Raw genomic sequence first — 20,597 nt, 5'->3', positions numbered from 1 at the left:
TAAATAAAAACAGGAGAGACTGGAAGCACAAAGCTGCTATTTTTTGGATGTAAGTCTTGATTCTTCTATACAAGCTATTTCCATTTCCAGTTCAAGCACTGACTTTGAGAAATGAATGACTTCAAAAGCTGAAAGCTTTCATTGAAGTATTGAGGTAAGTTGTAGTATGCATGGGTTTTGTATTGATTTTTACTTTATAAAGATTATTTTTAATCTTAGTGAATGCTAAGCTTTATAGAATCATAGAATATAGAATATCCTGAGTTGGAAGGGACCCTTAAGGATCATCAAGTCCAACTCTTGACACCGCACAGGTCTACCCAAAAGTTCAGACCATGTGACTAAGTGCACAGTCCAATCTCTTCTTAAATTCAAACAGGCTCGATGCAGTGACCACTTCCCTGGGGAGCGTGTTCCAGTGTGCAACCACCCTCTCTGTGAAGAACCCCCTCCTGATGTCAAGCTTTCACATATTGCAACTTAATATATGTGATGAAATTACTTTATTTGAAAACTCTTATTTTTACATCATATTCTCCCAGACTATAAGGAAGTGCAAGCTCTGTTAAATGGGAGCTTTCAAGTTGAGTTTTTTGCTGGACCAGTCCCTGCAGCAGCATAGTTCCCTAACATGTAATGTCTTGGTGGATCCCCAACGGTGATACAAACTTTATTTAAACAGTTAATTTTAGTACATTAGCAACTTCAGAAATAAATTTGGAGCAGATGGTACTAGAGATGTCATTGTAAGGATCCAATAGCTTCTGTGTCTTCTAAGAGTAGGCAGGTGTAACCACTACGCATACTGCAGCAAGAAATATTTTGCAGTACTGAATATAGGAAGGGGAAGAAGTAGATATGTGTAATGGTCTTTTAAAAAAACTCAAGTCTTGCAAAGGTGTATAATGTATTTATTGATATATATATATATATATATATATATATATACACATATATATATATATATATTCTGCAAAAGTAACCTGTGAATAATGCTCCTCCCATACTGCCATTCCCATTTGGCCTCTTTTCCTACCCAAGTAAAAATGAAGTCAACCTGCCCGACTGCAGAATTTGGCTGGTGACCATCTACTAGGAATGTTCATGGCTTCTCCCCACCATCCAAGAATACCTTCTCAATTTACAAAGGATAGAAATCTCAATCTAGAACAGTTTAATTGTGGCATAAGGATGTGATTAATAAAACGAAGATAGAAATGACAAGCTCAAAGCAGATGTGTACAGTTGTTGAAACATCTGTCCCTTAAAATAGTATTTATTTTCCTAACTATACAGAGCTGACAGTAACTGCATTTAGGTATTTCCAAACCCAGGAAAAATAAACCTGTAATTAGTGAATATCACTTTCTAATTACAGATTTACATTTTTTCTTAAAACCAAATATTATAGTCCTCCCACAAGACAAGTACATTCATCCTTTGCTTTATTCTTAGCAACAAGGAAGAGCAATTCTTTACCTTCCTGGCAAAACTGACCCCAAACTGCTTTGTTTCATAAAATGCACATACCAACCAGAAATGGCAACCACAGTGATGTGCCCAACTTAAGTATCAGCTTGGATTCCAAAGACTATCTATGCCTAAACAGTCCTTACCCCAACCCCCTGCACTTTTTTTTATTTTTTTCCTCTGTGTGAACCAATACCTTGTTTTAGTCTTTGGATTTAAATTGGCAGTTTTAAAGGAAAAGAGGGATTCCATTTCAGAAAGCATTTCTACCTTACACTTGACGTAAATGGACAGAAATCAAGCCTTGCTATGGAACAAAAAGCACTTGCAGCTGAAATAAAGCAGAATTTCTGAAAGACTGTCCATGACAGTAAGATACGGAATTTCAGAAGAAAAAAAAAACACTGACTGTCCTTGCTGTCTTAAACTAAGGTCTGAAACAGACAACCAGAAGTAGCTGTATTTGCTCATGGTAATCTAAAGAGTTGATTTAAGTTGCATATAAAATGTGTCATTTACTTAAGCATAAGAATCATATTTGATTTAAAGAAAATCTTTGTTGTGAGGTATTCTTTGTCACCAAACCAGCAACTTTTGCAAACGCCATTGTAATCTTCTGTGTTGTATGTTAAGCAGATAGTGACAACTTTCATTTTAAGACATAGCTGAGACTAATTATGTAACCAGCTAACTGAGAAAGCTGTGGCTAAACAGTCTTGCTGACATTGATGATAAACTCAGTCTGTGGTTTTGTTCTTTTCCTGCAAATAGAAAGTGAAGTCATCGGTAAAAGAAAGACTCTTTGAATACTAAATTACAAGGAAACTTCTCCAGGGGGGTGAATTTAAGAATGAACATAATAAAGTGAGGAAGGCAGCACTAGTCTTTTGTGTAGCTTCTCTTGTATCTGGAAAAGTGCTTAGATGCAAGGGAAACACATGCTCACTCACATTGAAATTGAGATACAGTAAAGGAGTCCATGAATTTTATTATCAATCAGCTTTCAGTCTCCTTAGCATTACAGAAAGAAGTGCTTAGGAATAGTGGTATAGTCCTAGAGCAGTTAACTATAGCACATTCTCCATCTTGTTCACCCCAATGTGTAATCTGTTTCACCAAGAGGATGTGTGACAGGACCATGGATGGAGTAGAAAAAGGAACACAATCAAACTGCTTCCAAACATGTTATGTGCCTATGTTGCACTGATGTATTCTGAGGGCTTGAATGACACGGATGGTAAAGGAAAGAACTTGAGTAAGGTTCCAACCGTTCTCAGAGAAATATTTCTCTCGTTAACAGAGAAATATATTTTATGTCTGATCCAGGACAACCATTCTCCAGCCCTCCTCACCCCCACATTCTCTTGAGACCCACAGCACATACAGAGGACAGGTATAAGGTAAATGCAGTATGGATAAAAATATAGTTCTGAATGCTTTAAGAGAATCTGTGAACTGGAAATTATTCCTTAATCTTTTTTAGTTTGTAATGGAAGAGTGAGCTGTTTAATCCTATTTTGAACTTGCTTTTACTTTCGTCATCCAAATATCTTCTACCAGTAAGTCCTGCAACTTTTTGCATGCAACATGCAACTGCTTTATTTAGTTTTACACAAGCTCTCCTAAGCCTTATGCTACAGAACAGTGGTTATCCACCATCTCTGGGCTACTCCTGGTGACACAACATTTTGACATTTGTGCCCAAATCTTTTGTTAGCCTTACTATTTACAGGAACAGATGTTGCTTGTAAGAAATTAAGTCAAGCTTCAAATGTGATGTTACACAACCTTCAATGACCTTCAGGGAATTTCATAAGATGTGCTAAAATTTTGTTCTATAGCAGCATTATACACATTCAATGCATTTTATTTACAACTCCATTCTGTGTTAGACTGTCATAGTCACAACATAACTTACAGGTGGACCATACCATTTTTTTTGTTTTGTTTATTTCAACCTTCAATTACTTGAATATGCTTGCTTCATTCCATTATGAAAAGCTATAGCCTAAGCCAAGGCTGTTTGTAATCAGTCAAGACAAAAGGAGTTTTATGATGTTAATGACAAATTTATTATGTTGAAGTCCCTTTGTAACTTCCTAGTAAGTTTTCAGACCATGTCTCTTTCCTGTACCACACCTGTAGTAACTCATGGCTTCTTCTAACCCTAGCTCCTAAAAGCAAACTGGGTGTTTACCCAAGTTTGTAAAGGGAGTGGGAGATTTCCTTAATGTCCTCTTACATCTGAGGGGGCTTAAACACATGCTTTCTTCCATGAAAATATCCTGACATTGATCTATATTAAAAGAGAAAAACTCACTTGTGGAAGGTACTTGCTTTAAAGAAAGGCAACACAAGACATACCAGATGAGAGTATTATTTGAAAGAAAGGTGAGATGGTTTTATTTTCTCTTTCAATGACTTTTTTTTTTTTTTTTTTTTTTTTACTGAAAGTGGCCTTTGGGGAAAAACTGCAGTGATCTTTGCTGCAGTTTAACAGGTGCCCCTGTCTTATTCAGAGTGTGGGTTACAGTAACACTCCCAGCCTATGTTGTAGGGGGCTATACTTACTGACTGTCACGTCAGCTACGCAGCCCCTGGTGCTACAGTGCTGCATGGGTCATGATCTACAATCCCAGCCAGGTTTCAGATCGAAGAACTAAGCGCTTTCCAAGAACCACATATATAGCTCAAGATGTAACAGGAGAAACTTAGAGACTGCCCAAAACTGCACTTCAGAATCTCTTTTCTGCCTTTTACGTATGCACTTTTATTTTCTTTTCTCTCCCCCCAACATATAAGTTATATATATACACACACACTAAACAGGCCAAATTGAGCTCATAGCTTCTACCTTCAGCAGCACCAAGGCTGCGAGCAGTAGTACACACTGCTACCACTGCCAGATATTTGTCTACACCTTGGGCACGATAAATTTCACTTCAGGTTCTCAAGTTACAGCTTACACTGTGGGGGAGTTATATAAAGTAAATGATTAGGCTTTACATATAAGGACTTACATCCTTACTCAAAAGTTTTCCTTCATAGTGTTCCAAGTTCTCAGCTATTTGCACATTTACTTCCTTCTGTATCATGTGAATTAGTTGATGTCCAAATTGGCTCTGAAGGAAGCTGAGTTTTCTTCCAAAGACAAGTCAAATAGATAATACTTCAATGATTGCAATTTCAAGAGGAGCCAGGGACTGGACTGACAAGTTCTGCAGGTCGCCTTTGCCAGATCTTGGTGTGAGGAAGCCTGCACAACAGCCACCCACAGTAGAGCAGGCTCCACCCCACCAGATCAGTTCCTTGATACATAATCTAGAGGATAAAAAGAAAACATGATCCTAAAAACTGAAACATAATGCAGGTAAATGTAGTTCCTGAATGAAATATGCACAAAGAATGGGAAAAAAAAGTTACTCAATAATAATTTTTTACTCTTGAGTTCTCAGTCAGCAACAAACAGCTTTCTGCCCATTCTTATTTCACAAATAGTGATTTTTTACACTAGTGCAGTCCCTGTCATGTTACAACTGGTTCTAACTGAAATGTTAAGTTTTCTTCCTTAGTTTACCCCTTAACTTCTTCCATTCTGCAGTCTAGGCAGACGTCCCTAACAAAGACATCTAATAAAGAAGAGATTACAGAACATGCTATGTTACAGCATTTTAATTCCAAAAGGACTATTTAATAAAGAAACAAAACAACACCTATCATCTTCAAGTGTACTTGATTACATATTTTCATAGGTAAACTTTTGTACTGCAAATTAAGATACTGCAGTAGAGGGAAAATACTATTTAAAAAAGAAGTTTCCTGTGAAATCCAAGTTGTACTGCTTATTCATGAACTATTGGAATAAATATAACCAATGCTCAAGTCTGTTACAAGACAGTGCTTGCCAAGAGGTCCAACTGCTTTTTAGGTGAACCTTTCCCTTTAATTAGTTTGGTAGCCCACAGGGCACAATTAGGTATTGTGATGAAGCTACAATGAATATGGCTTTCCTATGCTGATAACATCATTCAAGTTTCACACAGGCAATCTGACAACTAAGGGGGTTACAGTCCAGCAGATAAATCAAGTAATGCATCTGTGCACACGTAGATTACATATCAAATTATTGCCATAGCACAATCCTGTTCCATAATGTATCTTATATAGGACAATTAGGACATACTTGTGCTGCATTATGAAACAGACAGCTACCCAAACCAAGTAGACAAGTTTTAATTAATAGCACTAAACTTGGAGGTAGCTTCTCTTAAACACACCTAATAATATCTAACTTGGTATTTGAGTATATATGGACTAGGAATGCATTGTACTATTAATGTAAGAAAGAGGACGGAGCTAAATATCGGTAAGTACAAAGATTTTCTGTACCTTCTCACAGAAGCTGAATTGCAGTGCTGGAATGACAATTTTCTGTTGTCATACATTATTCAGTCATCAGCAAAGTTACATCAAAAGACTTAAAATTCACAGTCAGGATGATAAAGGAAGTTTTTCCAACAGTACTAATTTTGGCTTTAAGTTTAAAGTAAAAGGAGGTAGTGCAGTAAGGTTCAGCCCAATTTTACTGATGCCAGGTATATTTGCCAGTGGCCTGTGGGTTGTCTTGTAATGTGATATTTGAAGAGGGTTCGTTTCCATCAGTATGTGTGTGTAAGAAAACATCAGTCGGTCTCCTGGTTTAATATCTTCTCTTTTGTCATACCTGTAAGGAATACAGAAGGCTTGTTTACATTCATACAACTGCAACATTCTCAGTCACATCCCTTTTTAAAATCAATTAGTACTGGGAAAGAAAATGCTATTTTTGAAGAGTTTAGGGAACCCGTTGATCCAGGAAAGTCTTTCTGCTGGTACTGTGGTCTACTTCAGGACTCCTCGAAAATTTCTCATCTAGTACTCTGAGTTTTGTGGAAAAAGCAGCAAAACCTAAGACTGCAGAAAACTCTGGACTTATTTCTAAGTTTTGTTCTACAAGAACTCATGTTTGAATGAGACTTTTTTTTTTATTTTCAAAAAGAGTTATGAAACACTTCAGCAGAAACCTTTCTTCTGGTATAGAAACATTAAAGTAGGAGCCCCAGAAAAGAGCAAGGAAGAGGCTTCCCTATACACTGCAGGAAGAACAGCCTGGCAATTATAGTGTTAACCCAGCATTGTTATTTTTTCTCTATTTCCTGATCTACTAAGTGTTAGTCAGGTCACTTTGGGTCAGCTTTTATAAACCTGTTTGAGTACCTTAACATAGATGTTATTAAATATATACACACACATATATATGTATTTTATAAAAGCCAACTACTGAGTTTCCAAACTAACATGTCCACTGAGACATTTATTGAAAGGGTATTCAGTCTAGCTGTAGAGAGACTTTAAGTGATGAGAAACCAAGTGACTTAAGCATTTGGCGGGGATGTGAGTAATTCAGGTATAAGTTCAGTCACTCTGTCTGATCTAAGCTCAGAACTGAGCTGAAGTGTCTTTCTCACAGAGATGTATGAACCTAATTTTCTACATCTTGAGCTTACTGTCCCATGAAGACACTGCGCTATTTCGCAACAGTTATTTATTCATTCACTGAAGATAGGAGAGGCAGGTAGAATTTATAGCCCAAAGGCTAGGATGCTCATACTGGACACTTCAGTCCTAATGGAGTCCTCAATCCAACATCTTCAAAAGGGGAAAGAGTAAGTTAAATCAAGCCCACAACACTCCATAGACCATTGTTTCCTGTATTTCTGAAAGTGCGAGACCTGGGTTCAAATCTTTGGTCTATATTCCAAAAAAGATATTCTATGCTAACAATGGGAAACAGTACAGATGGTAGAGGTTAAGTTGCAGGTTACTTACCTTTAGTTTATGACATGACAGTCTCGGGTATCTAACTAACTATATACAGAGTGTTCATATTCTGTAAGCCAAGTGAAGAGTGGCGTAGTTCACCCTTCCTGTTGCCCTTTGCTGCAAACTGCTCTCCACCAGCTTTTGTAGCTCCTGTTCTTAGGTGCCTGACTCCTCCCACCCATTTCACAAGTAGCTTCTTCAAGTCTGTGGCTTTTGTTACTGCAGTGGACACCAGTAATAAAGTGGTGCAATCCGAACCCTAACCACTCTTAGATGCACCTAGGAATAAATCCTGGTTGCATCTTCAGCCATGTGTAGCCTTTTTTTTTTTTTTTTTTTTTTTTGAGTTGGCTTCCCACTTGCCTGAATTCTCTATGAAAAACTGGTAACAATAACCTCACTATAATTTTACAGCATTCCCTGAGATAGCAAAGTCACTAACATTTAAAGTATTTAAAGCAACAAGCACTCTAGCGAACTGGAGGATTTGTGTGGATTATTAATGAAATGCAGAAGTAGACCTTGCACACTGAGTAGGTGCTTTCTTCTAAAAATCTTGCACACTAATTTAATCTGCTATTTCTAAAAAGGTTGTAATGCCAGTTAGGATAGTACGTGTGTTCAAGCTGGCAGAAAGAATGAAATACTTCATAGCAGCTTAACCAAGTACTAATTTTGCATTTTTTTCATCAGCAAATAAAAGGCCTTTCATCACGCTGCACGCATTTCTGAATTTTATTATTTTTAAAATACTTTAAGCTTACATAGCATATTTATTCCTGGTTCAAAGAGACTGCACTAATTGAAGACAAGATTGTAACACCTGTTCTGTGTAAGAATCTACACCAAGCCTCTTTCAGTCACCCTTTGAAGAAAAATAATGGATCCCTTGAATTTTTCTTGAGGCATATAGATCTAATCTAAGCACACCACTGAAAGCTTTTAACTTTTAAGACACTTCTATTTGTGGACTGTAGTTATCCTGATGAATCATCAGTCTTCATAGCCACTCCATCCATAAATCTGTCTATGAAGACGGTAGGTTAGATTTCACCTATCTGAAAGACTGTCACATCCTTAGATAAAGAGAAAATGGACAGCTGGTGTCACTAACCCCTGCACTATTGTGCTGTCAGACAACATGGTAGTCCTGTGTATGATGCTCTGTTGAAGGTTTTGCCTGACCCTTTTTTGTGAAACTTTACGATGAATCAGCCCTCCCTTGAGGCCTTTTTATGATGGGGAAAAGATAAAACTGATACAGACAAAGTACCCTATAGCTGCAAAGCTATGAACCATCCATCAGTGACGGGGATATTATTCATTTGCTTTTCAATTCCACTGCACTACAGCCTTGCAAGCAAAAAGTGAAGGAAAAAAGACAAAAACAAGACATCCAAACAAACAAAAACCCTCACCATCTGAAAAAGCCCATTGAAATTAAGCATTGTTTTAGAAGCAAAGTTGCATTTATAGTCACATTTAAGAGTAGTACATGTTTAAATATATTCAAAACCAGAATGTAACATTTTAACTATCATACATGCTCCATCACTTGTACTCTAATAATTTGTCTCTTCCTGACTGTTCACGTATTAAAACCTTCTCTAGATTGAACATGTAAAAAAAAAAAAAAAAAGAAAAACACTGGATTTGTAAATATGACAAATTCAGCTTTTAGCTGTCAGTACCATCACAACATTACAAGAAAGCATAACAATAAAGTAAGGCATAGCAAGCTAGATTATTCCTAGTTGTCCCAGAAGCACAATTTTCCTTTAAGATACTTTTTATCTCAAAACATGCCAATAAATTAACTGTATTTCTTCATTTTATTCTGAACACCTCGGCTGGGAAGAAAACTCCATGTTCTGAATACATCTTAACCGTAAACCAAAATCTGTTTGTACTGCTTTTGTTTTGTGCAAGTATAAAGTGAGGCTTCTCGTTTACATTTTAAATTAGAAACTGATTTCAGCTGACGAGGTAGGCCTAAGACCAGAAAGATGTCCTTTTTGGTATATATCCTGAAAAGCAAACAATGCCATTCCACAAAAATATCCTACTATTCATTTAATAATGATTCTGATTCTTAGTATGGCTTGTACATCACTGCTGCTCATGGTAACAAAGCACTCAACTGCTCTCCCTCAGAGCTAACGAACACGACCAATAATCCACATGACAGCAACTTCAGTACCATCCATTTGAAGGATGTTCCACATTAAAATAGACTTTTAATATTAACACATAGATAAGCCTCACATTGCAACACATCATTTAAAAACAAATAAAATGAGATTTTCCCGCAATTATATATACTGTTCTACCAAGAACAATTTGTTCTTCTGCTTCTGTTTTTTATAAAATCTAGTGAAATACCAAACATAGCTGTATTAAAGATATTTGGGGGTTTAGTACCGTACTTTTTTTTGTTTGTTTGTTTTTTACACTGTTCTGATATCTTTAAAGATTCTATGATATTCAGGCAAAAAATAACCAATACAATTCAAAAACATTTCAGTGATCAACTCCTCAAGTGGCAGCACTGCATATTTCCAAATTCTTTAAAAATCTCCAAAGATTCACATTGTTCTTGACCTGGCTGAATAAATATGCTGTACCAAAAAACTAATTTGTGATGCTTGCCCTGTGTATATTAAAAAAATAAAAGAAAAAAGGAAAAAAGCAGATGCTAATCTTCAGTTCAAAATACCATGTTCATAACATACCTCCAATCTGAATTGATTTCTAGAAACCGAGAGACTCCTGTTTGTGCTGCAGCCACATCAATATGAACAGAGACCTCTACATAAACAAAAAAACATTTTAAAATTATTGTAAGAACACTTTATTAAATAAACAGAATAGGAACAGAAAATATGCACAAAAATAGTACAAAGAAGCAATGTCCAATACATATTAAGATACACTATCACTAAAGTTACATTTGAAATTAGGTGAACATACCTCAGAACGGCTTTACATACCTGCTGTTGAAGGTACCAACTCATGAAGCTTCTGGATTGCTACTCCTCCGGGATAATTGAAATGTGAAACATATAACGATGTCCCTGAATAGGCAGCATTAACTACAAGATGCATTATAACAAAAAAAGATCCAAGTTTATACAGCCAGGACTTCCGATAGTTATTCAGGCTGTTGAGAGGGGGGGAAAAAAAAAAAAAAGAAAAAGAAAAAGAAAAGACTCTTACTTTTGTTTCATAATGGTTATTTATTATTGTGATAAAACTTTTATGAAAACCCCACTGCTAGGTAATAAAGATCAGTACAAAATTTATTACAATTGTGTATAAGGAATGCATTTATTGTTAATTGCTACAAGACTAGCTTCTAGCGACAAACACATTTCAATGTTCTCATTAATAAAGCTATTGAAAGCTTATCAGTAAAACTAAGTATTTCTGTTTTTAAGTTCTAGCTATGAATGTATTCTCCTCCAAATAAGTTCAGAGTTCAACTTAAATTTGTATACTCAGTATACCCAAGTTTAACTATTTAATACAAACTCCATATTTCATAAGCTCCACTTATATATTAAACTACCTTCTGAGGAAAGTTAAGTTAACAGCATACTAGTACCCTGGAACGTCTTTTTCTCTGGTGAATAAAATAAACTGAATTGCAATAGCATGATAGAAAAATCAGAACTCTGCTCTTGACTCTGCCATGGACTTGCCAAATTATCCTTCCAAATCCTATCGGTTTTCTTTCTTAGTTTCCCTCACTAGTAGCATGGGTACAATGATGCAGACCTCTTTTCTAGAGCATCTCTACATCTTAAGATAACCCACACTCCAAGATAGAAAGATGTGCATAAAAGTAGTAGTAACAATTTTACTTCTTTTTTTTTTTTTTTTTTTTTTTTTTAAACATTTTCACAAAGAAAAAAAGTAATTTCAAACTTACATTCGTGAGCATACTTTAGCAGCCACTATGTTGAAGACCGGGAAAGTATACATGATAAAACGCAACTCTTTGTGTGGGAGAAATGAATACAAGAATATAAAGCCCAGTGCTGGCAAAAGTAATATCCGAGTTCTCTTTTCTGCTGCACCTAAAGGTACAAATATAATGCTGCATCCCAACGCACGAGGCAGGGCTGAATAGAAATACCACAAGAAGGGGGAGGTCTTCAAGGTGAAAAAGGAGAGTTAAGGATGCTCTCACTAGCAAGTAAAGTACCTATTTTTTACAGTAGCATACATAAATTTTGCAAATATGCAGTAGATTTTTTCTGCATCTTACAAATACCCTTTTTTGTATAACACAAATCACTTGGGATATGGTTTACTCCCTTACTCTTTAAGAAATAGAAGTAGTTGCCTAGTTACTTGCCTATTGTCCAGTGAAGATATATCAAACAACACTAATAATAAGGAAATACAGAAAAATTACAGGGAAGAAACCTGGATTTATACCAGTAGAACATGAAGAAGCAAAAAGAAAAAGTAAACAGAATGAAGTTTAAATTTAAGGAAAGGTCTAAGAAATGGACATTGCCTCATACACTTCAAATAAATTCAACTTTTCATTAAGTATTTCGTCAACACCAAAACTGAGTCTCAGGAATAGGCTTTTGCTTTAACTGACAGTGTTAAAGATCTTTTTTCCCCCCAATGTTTCAAAGGATACTCCCCAGTTGGAACTTTTGTTTAAAACTGTATTATACCAGAGCACTTTCCCTTCAGGCCACACAAGTTGTCTCCAGAACAGAGAATCCACAGCCACTGTTAGCCCTGAAAGAATTAAATACAAATCTGAGTGAATTAAAAAACAGAAAACCAAACAAGCACATCCACAGCGCACACTGACTGACAAGAATAACACAAACTGGAACATGTACTGTAAGCCTCACCCAAAGCCACAGAGTAGGTTGAATCTGTCAGTCTTGTAATGGAAATGCAGGAGAGGGAGGCACTTCTTAATGCAAGTCTTAATAGAAGCATGTCAGATAGGAATCTGATTTGAGACTTTCCCCCACTCCCACCCCAAGTGTGAAATACAATGGTTTAATTAAAGTTTGTTTTAAAAAGAATGTTAGAGCATTAAGTATAATGAATGGTAAGAAATATGTTTTAACTTAAATGATACTAAGTGGATTTTTATTGTAAAGCTGATAAGTTAAGAATTCTGTTACTATTTATTAGGTGGGAGGGAAGAATGATAAGGGATTAAAGGCAGACAAAGAGCAGCAAATCCATCAGTCCCATCTCCTCCACTCAGCTCTGTGAGAATTGCTCTGGTATTTGCAAGCTTTGCCAAGGTGAGATTGGGAGTACTAGTCAAAATTCCCATTGGGCTTCTTACACTATGATGTACCTCCAAACGCACATGCAATGATCATTCATTGTTTCTACTGTCCACACTGTGCAAAGCACAGCACACTACCAGAGTTCATCATCAGCCATCTGATGACAGCATTTTTATTAGGTAGGCTGGCAGAAAAGCTTACTTATGTGCACAAGCTTTCTGTGAAAATTTCTCAAACTATTGCAGATAATCACACAAGCTGTTCAAATTAATGAAATAAAGAAACAGCAAAACAAAAGAGAATTTTCTGAAACCTCAAGCACCCACAAAGCTGAACTGTGACACTCCCCACAACCCTTTTGCTCAGCATCTATGTCTGTCACACTTCTATTTTATCCAGGTTTCATTTGTCATCACAGCAATACATACTACAGTTGATGATGCACCTGTGACTGAAGACAGGTACTAATTATACTGAACTAAACATGCACATCCAAGCCAGGACTTTAGATACTGTAAGCATCTAAAGGCAGAGGTCACAGAATCTTTCTGCAGCTCTGTGCACAATTAGTTCCTAACTCACAAACATTCTAAGAAATAATTATGTTTGCGGTGTTACTAGCAAATGGGATCACACACAAAAAAACAAAGCCACAAGGGCCAGGTCACCAGAGAAGACAGGCAAATCTCCAGAATTCCGCTAAATTTAGCATGTGGCTTTTTTTTTTTTTTTTTGCCCCTTAGGCAAATACTTACCCAAACAAAAAATTCCAGCAGGAACAGCATGGGAAAGCACCTTTAAAACGGAGACTCTTTTAGTTAATAATGTTACCAGAAGCATGAGGCCTAAGAATATGGCGAGCTCTGATCTGAAGATTATAATTGCCAAAGCTGAGAACCAAACAAATTGCCTCTGCTTCTGCTGTATCCAATATGTCAATGCCAGCAACACTGTAAAAATAAAACAAAACTGTATGAATCATTTGTTTCCTACAAGGTAATGCTTTTATTAATACAGGCACCTTGTTACTCAAACTTCCCACCCCTTGCCACCTTGGTCTTCCTATTATTTCTGGTCCAGACATTCTCCCTCATCAGAGAAACTAATAAAAGAAATATGATTTAGAAAAAACAAGCAACATACTATAGCTGATGATTAAGTAATTATGAAAAGCATAACCAGTGAAAGAACAGCTGGCAACTCTTTCTAAACAGTACATTTAATAGCTTTTGATCCCCATCTCCTTCAAACTTAAGGGAGTACTAAAAGCCTTTCAAACTAAGGCTCATAATTATTATTGCTCAATATCTGCTGAAGAGTTAGGTTTCTCTCCCCAGGGAAGTGGTCATGGCACCGAGCCTGCTGAAGTTCAAGAATCATTTGGACAATGCTCTCAGACACATGGTCTGTTTTTTTTTGGGTGGTCCTTTAGGGGACCCAGGAGTTGGACACAATGATCCTTGTGGGTCCCTTCCAACTCGGCTATTCTATGATTCTTCTCTTGGATAAGCATAACCTCTATTAATGAGAACTGGAACCCACTTCAAATATGAAAACGAGACTACCGACGATCACTGAGGAAGAAGGAACTCTAAATCCATTTGCATGGTTAGCCAGAGATGCACCCTATCTCCACAGATGAAGTTACCTCTTCATTTTTACAGTTCAAATCACACGATAACACTGACTACACTGTAAAGCAGTCATGAACCCTAAGCAAAATACAAGAGAACAATACCAGTTGATTACTTGTGAAACAGTAACAGTACAGACACATAAATGAACTTGTATTTTCTAATATCTACAAAAATGATCTGGAAAGTTTGCTACTATACAATGTTTATTTGACAATTCAATCATTCTTTGTACTGTTTTCAGTTCAGCTCTACACAGGTTCTTATACCAACCTCATGATTTTATTAGCTGAACAGCTTCCACTGAAGCATTAAGTGACTAAGCTAATATCTGTCATATGCGGTTATTTTTTCCTCTTGTCATCTCTGGGAAAAAACTTGTATGTGTAAGGGTAGGGTTTTGATCTTGATTTTTTTTTTCCTGTCTCTTTAAGTGTACAAACTGCTACATTTAACTCCAGAAGAGGAAGGTGGAGAGTTTGCTGTGGGAGTCTGTTACAGAGTCTCATGAGAAAGCTGTTTCCTGTGTAGATCAAGTTCACAGATTTTCTGTTTTTTTTTTTTTTTTTTTTTCTTTTTTTTTTTTAAACTGCAGGTGTACCTACTGCCTTTTCAATGCCTCTGTTTTATGCAGAGATGTGTACTCAAGACTGTCTGACAAACTCCATGTATATTCAGATTCAATACAACTAGATTCAACAGTCATTGTAAGCATGCACAGTAAAAAAGAAAAAAGCCACACTTGCTTAAGTTTACTCACCTCATTATCACACCACGTAACCAAGTATATATATATATATAAATTTGGTCTAACCATACTTTTTTCTATATTTTAACTATCCACACAAGATTTTTTTTTTTTTATATTTTAAAATTATTTCTATGCAAATACTTACCAAAAGGAAGTGCAAACACATTAGGAAGGGTTCGTGTACAGTAAAACATCAAATGAAACTGAGTAACAGTTATGAGACAAAAGACGGTTGATGTAGTTGCTCCAAACTGCTTTCTAACTTCTTTTTGCAACTTCCATAATGTGTAAATCACACTGAGCCCCAAGCTTCCTCGGACTATTAGAAGAAAAAAAGTGGGAAAATGTGAGTGATATCAGATTGATCTCTCATGGACAAACATGTAATTAATAGGAAGTTATTAAGAATAATACAAAAGATCTCACAATATAAGCCACTCTAAAGAAGAAGAAAAACACCTACCCACATTAATTTATTTAGTTTAACCCACTTTTAACTTGCCTGATACTTTTCCACAGAGGTCAATGCTTCTATGCCCAAGTCAAACAATACTTTCTGAAGTCTTCATGCAAGTATACATGAGAATGTATTCTCTGAAGACATTTGCTTCTTCTACACTGTTAGACATCTGTTAGCAAAAAACTTTCTCTGTGCTGCTAATTAGTCCAAAAAACAGAGGTGAAATTTGGCTCTAAGTAACTATAGTTTGCAAAATCCCTCATTACAAAAAAGAGTTTTAATCACTGATCCAAACACTGACTGTTACAACAACGTTAAACATTAAAACAAGTTTGAATATATGTATGTTTACTACTGGACTGAAGTTCTCATACCTATCAGCTGGGAGTAAAACTTGGACATTTTAAACAGAGAGAGTACGTATATAGCAGGGCTGGAAAGAGCAGCGATAAAAATTGGTCCAAGGAACGTTCTTGGGACAACTCCAGGAAATTCATGATGGTCATACTGCAAAAGGGAAAACATAAGTAAGATAGCCAAACCAGAAAGAAAGGAAAATCAGGATAAATCATATTCATGTTGCATTTATCCTATTCATACAGAAGGATGTTGCAGGCTTTAACAGCATCCACAAAAGAACACTTTTTTCAACTCACCTTATCCAAGTCCAGCTGGTGGTACACAACATCGTGGATGGCCTGTAGATTAAAGCTTTCCTCCACTTTTGTGAATGGACAGACAGTTAAATGAACAAAGGCCACAACAATCATCATCAGCAGCAGTGGGAATGACCTCCCACTCGAGCTCCTCTTCTGAGCCATCCTGGGACTGAAACTTGCATATATTCTATTATTGTTAAAGATTAAAAGACCATACATTAATAAAACATCATGAAGCAAGCAAACTAACAAACGAGATTGATAAGCTTGGTTCATACAGGAAGAAAAAGTACTACAGTACTGTACAAGTCTAAACAAAGAATCATTTGAATCACGTATCACAATTTCCGTATGCATTCAATGAATAACATAGTAAAGACATATTCAGGCTGCGTTTCAGGATTTGTGCTGTCTTCTGCAAGTGCAAAGACTTAATTTTCAATCTACAAGACATCAGACAACACAGACCCTATTTAAGGAGACATTTCCCTTTGTGCCCCATACTGCCACCACTGCCAAGAGCACCATCTCAATTATGTCTGTGTTTTGTGGGAGAGACAGCTTTGTAATTTACTCTCACTTTAATCTCACACTGGAATTACACACGATCTTTAGAACATACTATCTCTCTTGTCTGGGACTCTGAAGATCGTGGGAGAAGAGGCTTGAGAATGATTAATTGTTCGGAACAGAGTACTTTGAACTTTTGAGTTTGCTAGCTTGCCAGTGGCTAGGTCTAGAATCGGCAAGAAAAGGATGAATCCCCCTTGGCACCCACACCATGACTGGGTCAGCATCATCCGAACCCAGACCTTTACACTCCTACTTGGAAATAAAGGCCATCTGTCCCCTGTGCTTTGTTTCATGACTCTATGGTGACCCATACTTATGGTATTATCTGTGGTGTATTTTAGGCAACATCCAGGGCACATGAAGCACAGGTATTTTAATGATTATGCAGCTCATCTTTACTAGTTTCAGTTTACAGAACAGTAAAAAGAAGAAAAAGTTCTGTTGCATGTCCATTTCGAGCAAAAACATAGTAGTCTACTTTCTATTAATTTAAGCTTCCCGCTTTTCTGAGTTTACAGTTTACTAAGAGACAAGATTTTGTTTTGTGAACAGAACAAGAATAAACTTTTAACCTAACATCTTTAAAGTACAATTGGGATTTTGGTGAGAGATGTTTACTTCTGTGTTTTGGTAGACCAAACAGATGTAAGATAGCTGGCAAATTTATTAAGATTACTTAGCAACTGCCTCCTAGAGTTACCTTTGGTACATCCAATTGATACATCCTGCTCATTAGTAAAAATAAACAGATAAAGCAACCTAAACATTCCTTTTTTCCACAGCTAACACCAGTTAATCCTGAAATTTATGTAATCCCTGTAAATTGTATGTATCTACATATTATACTATATATACACACACGCATTCCTACATTTATCATGTAATAATTTTCTACTTCTTGTAATTCCTACTGCTATGAAGCTCTAATCCCAGGCACAAAGACAGAGTTCTGTGGTAAGTCTTATATTTTTTGGATTGATTTGCGGTATTAGGAGCCTAAGTAAACACAACATCCCAGGAAGTAGAACATCTTTTTATCCTGTGCCTAGTATTTTAAAACATAAACAACAGGAAAAAAAATACAGGGATGGATAAAATTAAGTTATGCTAAGGCAGAATCATTTTTCCACAGCAGCAGTAAAAGAAATATTGGACTACCACCAGCAGCACTTAGAGAAGTGCTTGGTAGGAATTAAGCCTCTGTGCAGTGCATCTCGTGCACATTCTTGCCTCTGGAAAGCTCTCTTGTTGAATTCTTCCATTAGGTACAGAGACATCTCACATTTCTGGCCAAATCCACCCAAGAGAAAAACGGACACTGAAGGATCAGTCTAGCTCAGGCTATACAGCAAAACAGGCATTTGAACAACTTGACTTTCACATGAAGCAGATGTAGCACAGCAGCAGGTTGGGTTTTCCTCAATGACAATTCTCAGCTCAACATTTCAGATATTTTGGGTTCTTTTACAAGGATTTTTGGGTCCTAGGTGTCAAACAGCTTTATGTTTTCATTCTTAATTACATCATCTGCCTAAGAAAAAAGTTACTAGTATAGACTGCTACTGCTATCTTTAACTGATCAGCACATAACCCCTTCTAAATTGCAGTGAAGCTGCATATCCCAAACACAGTTTATCACAATACTCCCCCCGAATCTTGTTGACTCCAGTCCTAGCATACGCCTGAAGTAAGCAAGCTTGCCAGCATACTCATAGATTTTCAAGATAACTGTATGCATTATACATACTAAAATTCCCTAAAGGGAAACACACTAGAAGATTAAAAAAAAAGAGCATGAAGACAACACCTAGGTTTCTGAGATAAAGTCTAACAAATTTAGTGATCATGTCAAGTCTCAAGATAACCAGCTCTGTCAAACTGATGTTGGCAAAGCTTAAGATTCAAGTGGAATTTATCAGACAACTAGACGCCGAATTTGATGTTTAGAATAAATTTGCTACATAAACACAAAATGCATGCGATTTACAGCTTTTATTTTTAAAAGCACAAAAACATAATTTCACTTAATAAAGAATTTTAAATAATGACCGATAGAGGAATATAGTAAGCAAATACAAATATTTTCACATCATTAACTTTCTGACAACTTTCGAAGAATCTTAATCAGAGCTACACAACACAGCAGTACTTATATCTTCCCCCTCCCCCCCCTCGCCTCCCAAAGGTCTGCCTCAAGACTGAATCTTGTAAGGCAGAGATTTTCAATGCGAGGAATTCACCCCTTCCTGGAATTGAGTGTCAACATTTTTTTTCCTCATTAGAAAAGCCTAGAACATTTTTTCCCCAAGCAGACTTTTTCAATACTTTTTCTGTGGAAGCGTCATTAGTTCCAAGAATGGACTTTTTAATCTTCTCATGAACAATCTATTATATTTGGCTCACTTATGTGTTTTGGACACGCTTTGGGATAATTATGTTAAGAGCTTGGCAGCCAACCCGAATGCTGAACCTATCTGCAGAGACTCACCCCCTCACATGCTCTGTCTGGGAGCATCCAGGCAGAACCACCAAGAGCATCCCAACATGAGGTCCTCCCCTTTTGGCTTGATCTAGCTTGTGTAGAATGTACACAGTATTATCAATAATTTTTATGTTATTGCCATGCTTTCATAGCTGTTTCAACTTTGCTTTAAAGCTGACCTCCAAAAGAAGTCAGATTTAAGCCTTGTAGTTGCTGGGATCGCTTTTTCTTCTTTTATAAAAAGGAAGATGACCGTTGCTATTTTATATACGTATCCTCACAAGTCTGGGGACTTAGGAAGAAAAAGCAACGGAGATGAGAAATTTCAGCCAAGAAACGAAGACTGTGACAGTACCAGCCACGAAGGCACTACGCAGTTATGCAGAAGATGTTAACTCTTGGGACTGAGGAGATGACCCAGAATGCTACAGATTCCAAAACCAACCAGCAAAAACCAACCCACCCCCCCGCCCCCCACCCGCCCGGCCGCTGGGTGACCACCGAGGCCATCCACACAGCCTGCGGCCCCCCTCTAGCGGCGGCGGCGGGCACCAGCCTACCTCTGTGTCAGCCGGGGGGGAGCAGCGCGCGGGGCCGGGCCACCTGCAGCCGCCCGGCTCTCTCCTCCTTCCTTCAGCCGTCAGTGACCGAGGTGCAGCGACGTCGCGGCTACTGAGCTGTGAACAGAGCAAACCCTTAATGAAGGGCGCTGCGTGCCACACGTGACAGCGCTAATTAGCAATTAACACCTTCCTTCTGTGCTGGAGGCCCTCTGCCTTGCTCAGCAGCCACACAGCGGACGCCTGCAGCCGGTCCGTGCGCCCCCAGCGCTAATCGCGAAGCTGAGACCGCAGCCCCAAGCCCCCAGGCCTCTCTCCGCGCCTTCACCTCCCCCCCCCCCCGCCGCGCCCCGCACAGCCGGGGAACGCCTCGGGGGCCGCCCCCCCACCCCGGCCCACCTCAGGGACCCGCTTGCAGGAGCCCGCTCTGAGCCCGGGGCGGGGCCGGCCGCTGCCTCCCCTCCCCCGTCCGCCCCCCCATGTCCCGGCCCCGTCCCTCACTCGCTGCCGCCGCCTCACAGCGGGCGCCGCCGGAACGGGGATGAGGGACGCCGCGCCCACGTGACCCGCCCCCCCGGCGGCCATGTTAGGTGAGGGCACAGCACGTTCCGCCGCCCCCCCCCCCCAGCCCCACACGCATCCCCTCTATTCTGAAGCAGCCGCCAAGGAGAAATGGCGGCCAGCTCTGAAGCCGGCGCGGGGAGCGCGGCTGCCCTCACCCACCATGGCGACGCGGCGCTCAGCCGCTGGGCGCCACCCCGCCACCCCCGGCTCCCAGCGCACGCGGGGGGCTCCGATTGGCCCGCAGCGTGGCGGGCGCCGGTTGGACCACGTCCCTCCTCTCCGCTGCCTCCACCAATGGGCGCCGGC

The 20,597-nt window shown here is 38.4% G+C and overlaps 1 protein-coding gene across 5 annotated transcripts; it reads right to left on the bottom strand.

The window, feature by feature from the left end:
- Positions 1-3,892: 3,892 nt before the first annotated feature.
- ALG12 (ALG12 alpha-1,6-mannosyltransferase) lies at positions 3,893-20,597 on the bottom strand. 5 transcript variants are annotated; one of them, XR_011092059.1, is made up of 12 exons: positions 20,229-20,373; positions 19,728-19,844; positions 16,110-16,299; positions 15,828-15,960; positions 15,139-15,312; positions 13,364-13,558; positions 11,990-12,093; positions 11,264-11,487; positions 10,323-10,492; positions 10,065-10,140; positions 5,860-6,193; positions 3,893-4,791 (listed from the first exon to the last, which is right to left on the bottom strand). XR_011092059.1 is itself a non-coding variant. In XM_068669682.1 (11 exons), exons 3-11 carry the CDS (start codon positions 16,272-16,274, stop codon positions 5,962-5,964), a joined length of 1,473 nt encoding a protein of 490 aa, XP_068525783.1. In that variant the 5' UTR covers positions 16,275-16,299; positions 19,728-19,844; positions 20,451-20,597; the 3' UTR covers positions 3,893-5,961. The 5 variants fall into 5 exon arrangements, 4 of the variants coding, with proteins under 4 accessions (XP_068525783.1, XP_068525781.1, XP_068525784.1 ...); XM_068669682.1 differs by lacking the exon at positions 20,229-20,373 and adding an exon at positions 20,451-20,597 and having other exon boundaries at positions 3,893-6,193; XM_068669680.1 differs by having other exon boundaries at positions 3,893-6,193.

Source organism: Anas acuta, chromosome 1 (assembly GCF_963932015.1).
Source record: "Anas acuta chromosome 1, bAnaAcu1.1, whole genome shotgun sequence".
Lineage (NCBI taxonomy): Eukaryota > Metazoa > Chordata > Aves > Anseriformes > Anatidae > Anas > Anas acuta.
Note: the sequence above shows the minus strand (reverse complement) of the source record. Positions and strands in the feature narration are given on the sequence as shown.

What these genes read in the sequence shown, in the direction of transcription:
- ALG12 (XM_068669682.1), bottom strand. Translation starts at nt 16,274, where the DNA reads ATGGCTCAGAAGAGGAGCTCGAGTGGGAGGTCATTCCCACTGCTGCTG. An exon ending in ACCAGCTGGACTTGGATAAG is followed by an intron (nt 15,961 to 16,109) that starts GTGAGTTGAAAA and finishes TCCCTTTTGCAG; the next exon opens with TATGACCATCATGAATTTCC. An exon ending in ACAAAAGTTCCAACTGGGGA is followed by an intron (nt 11,488 to 11,989) that starts GTATCCTTTGAA and finishes TTCACCTTGAAG; the next exon opens with ACCTCCCCCTTCTTGTGGTA.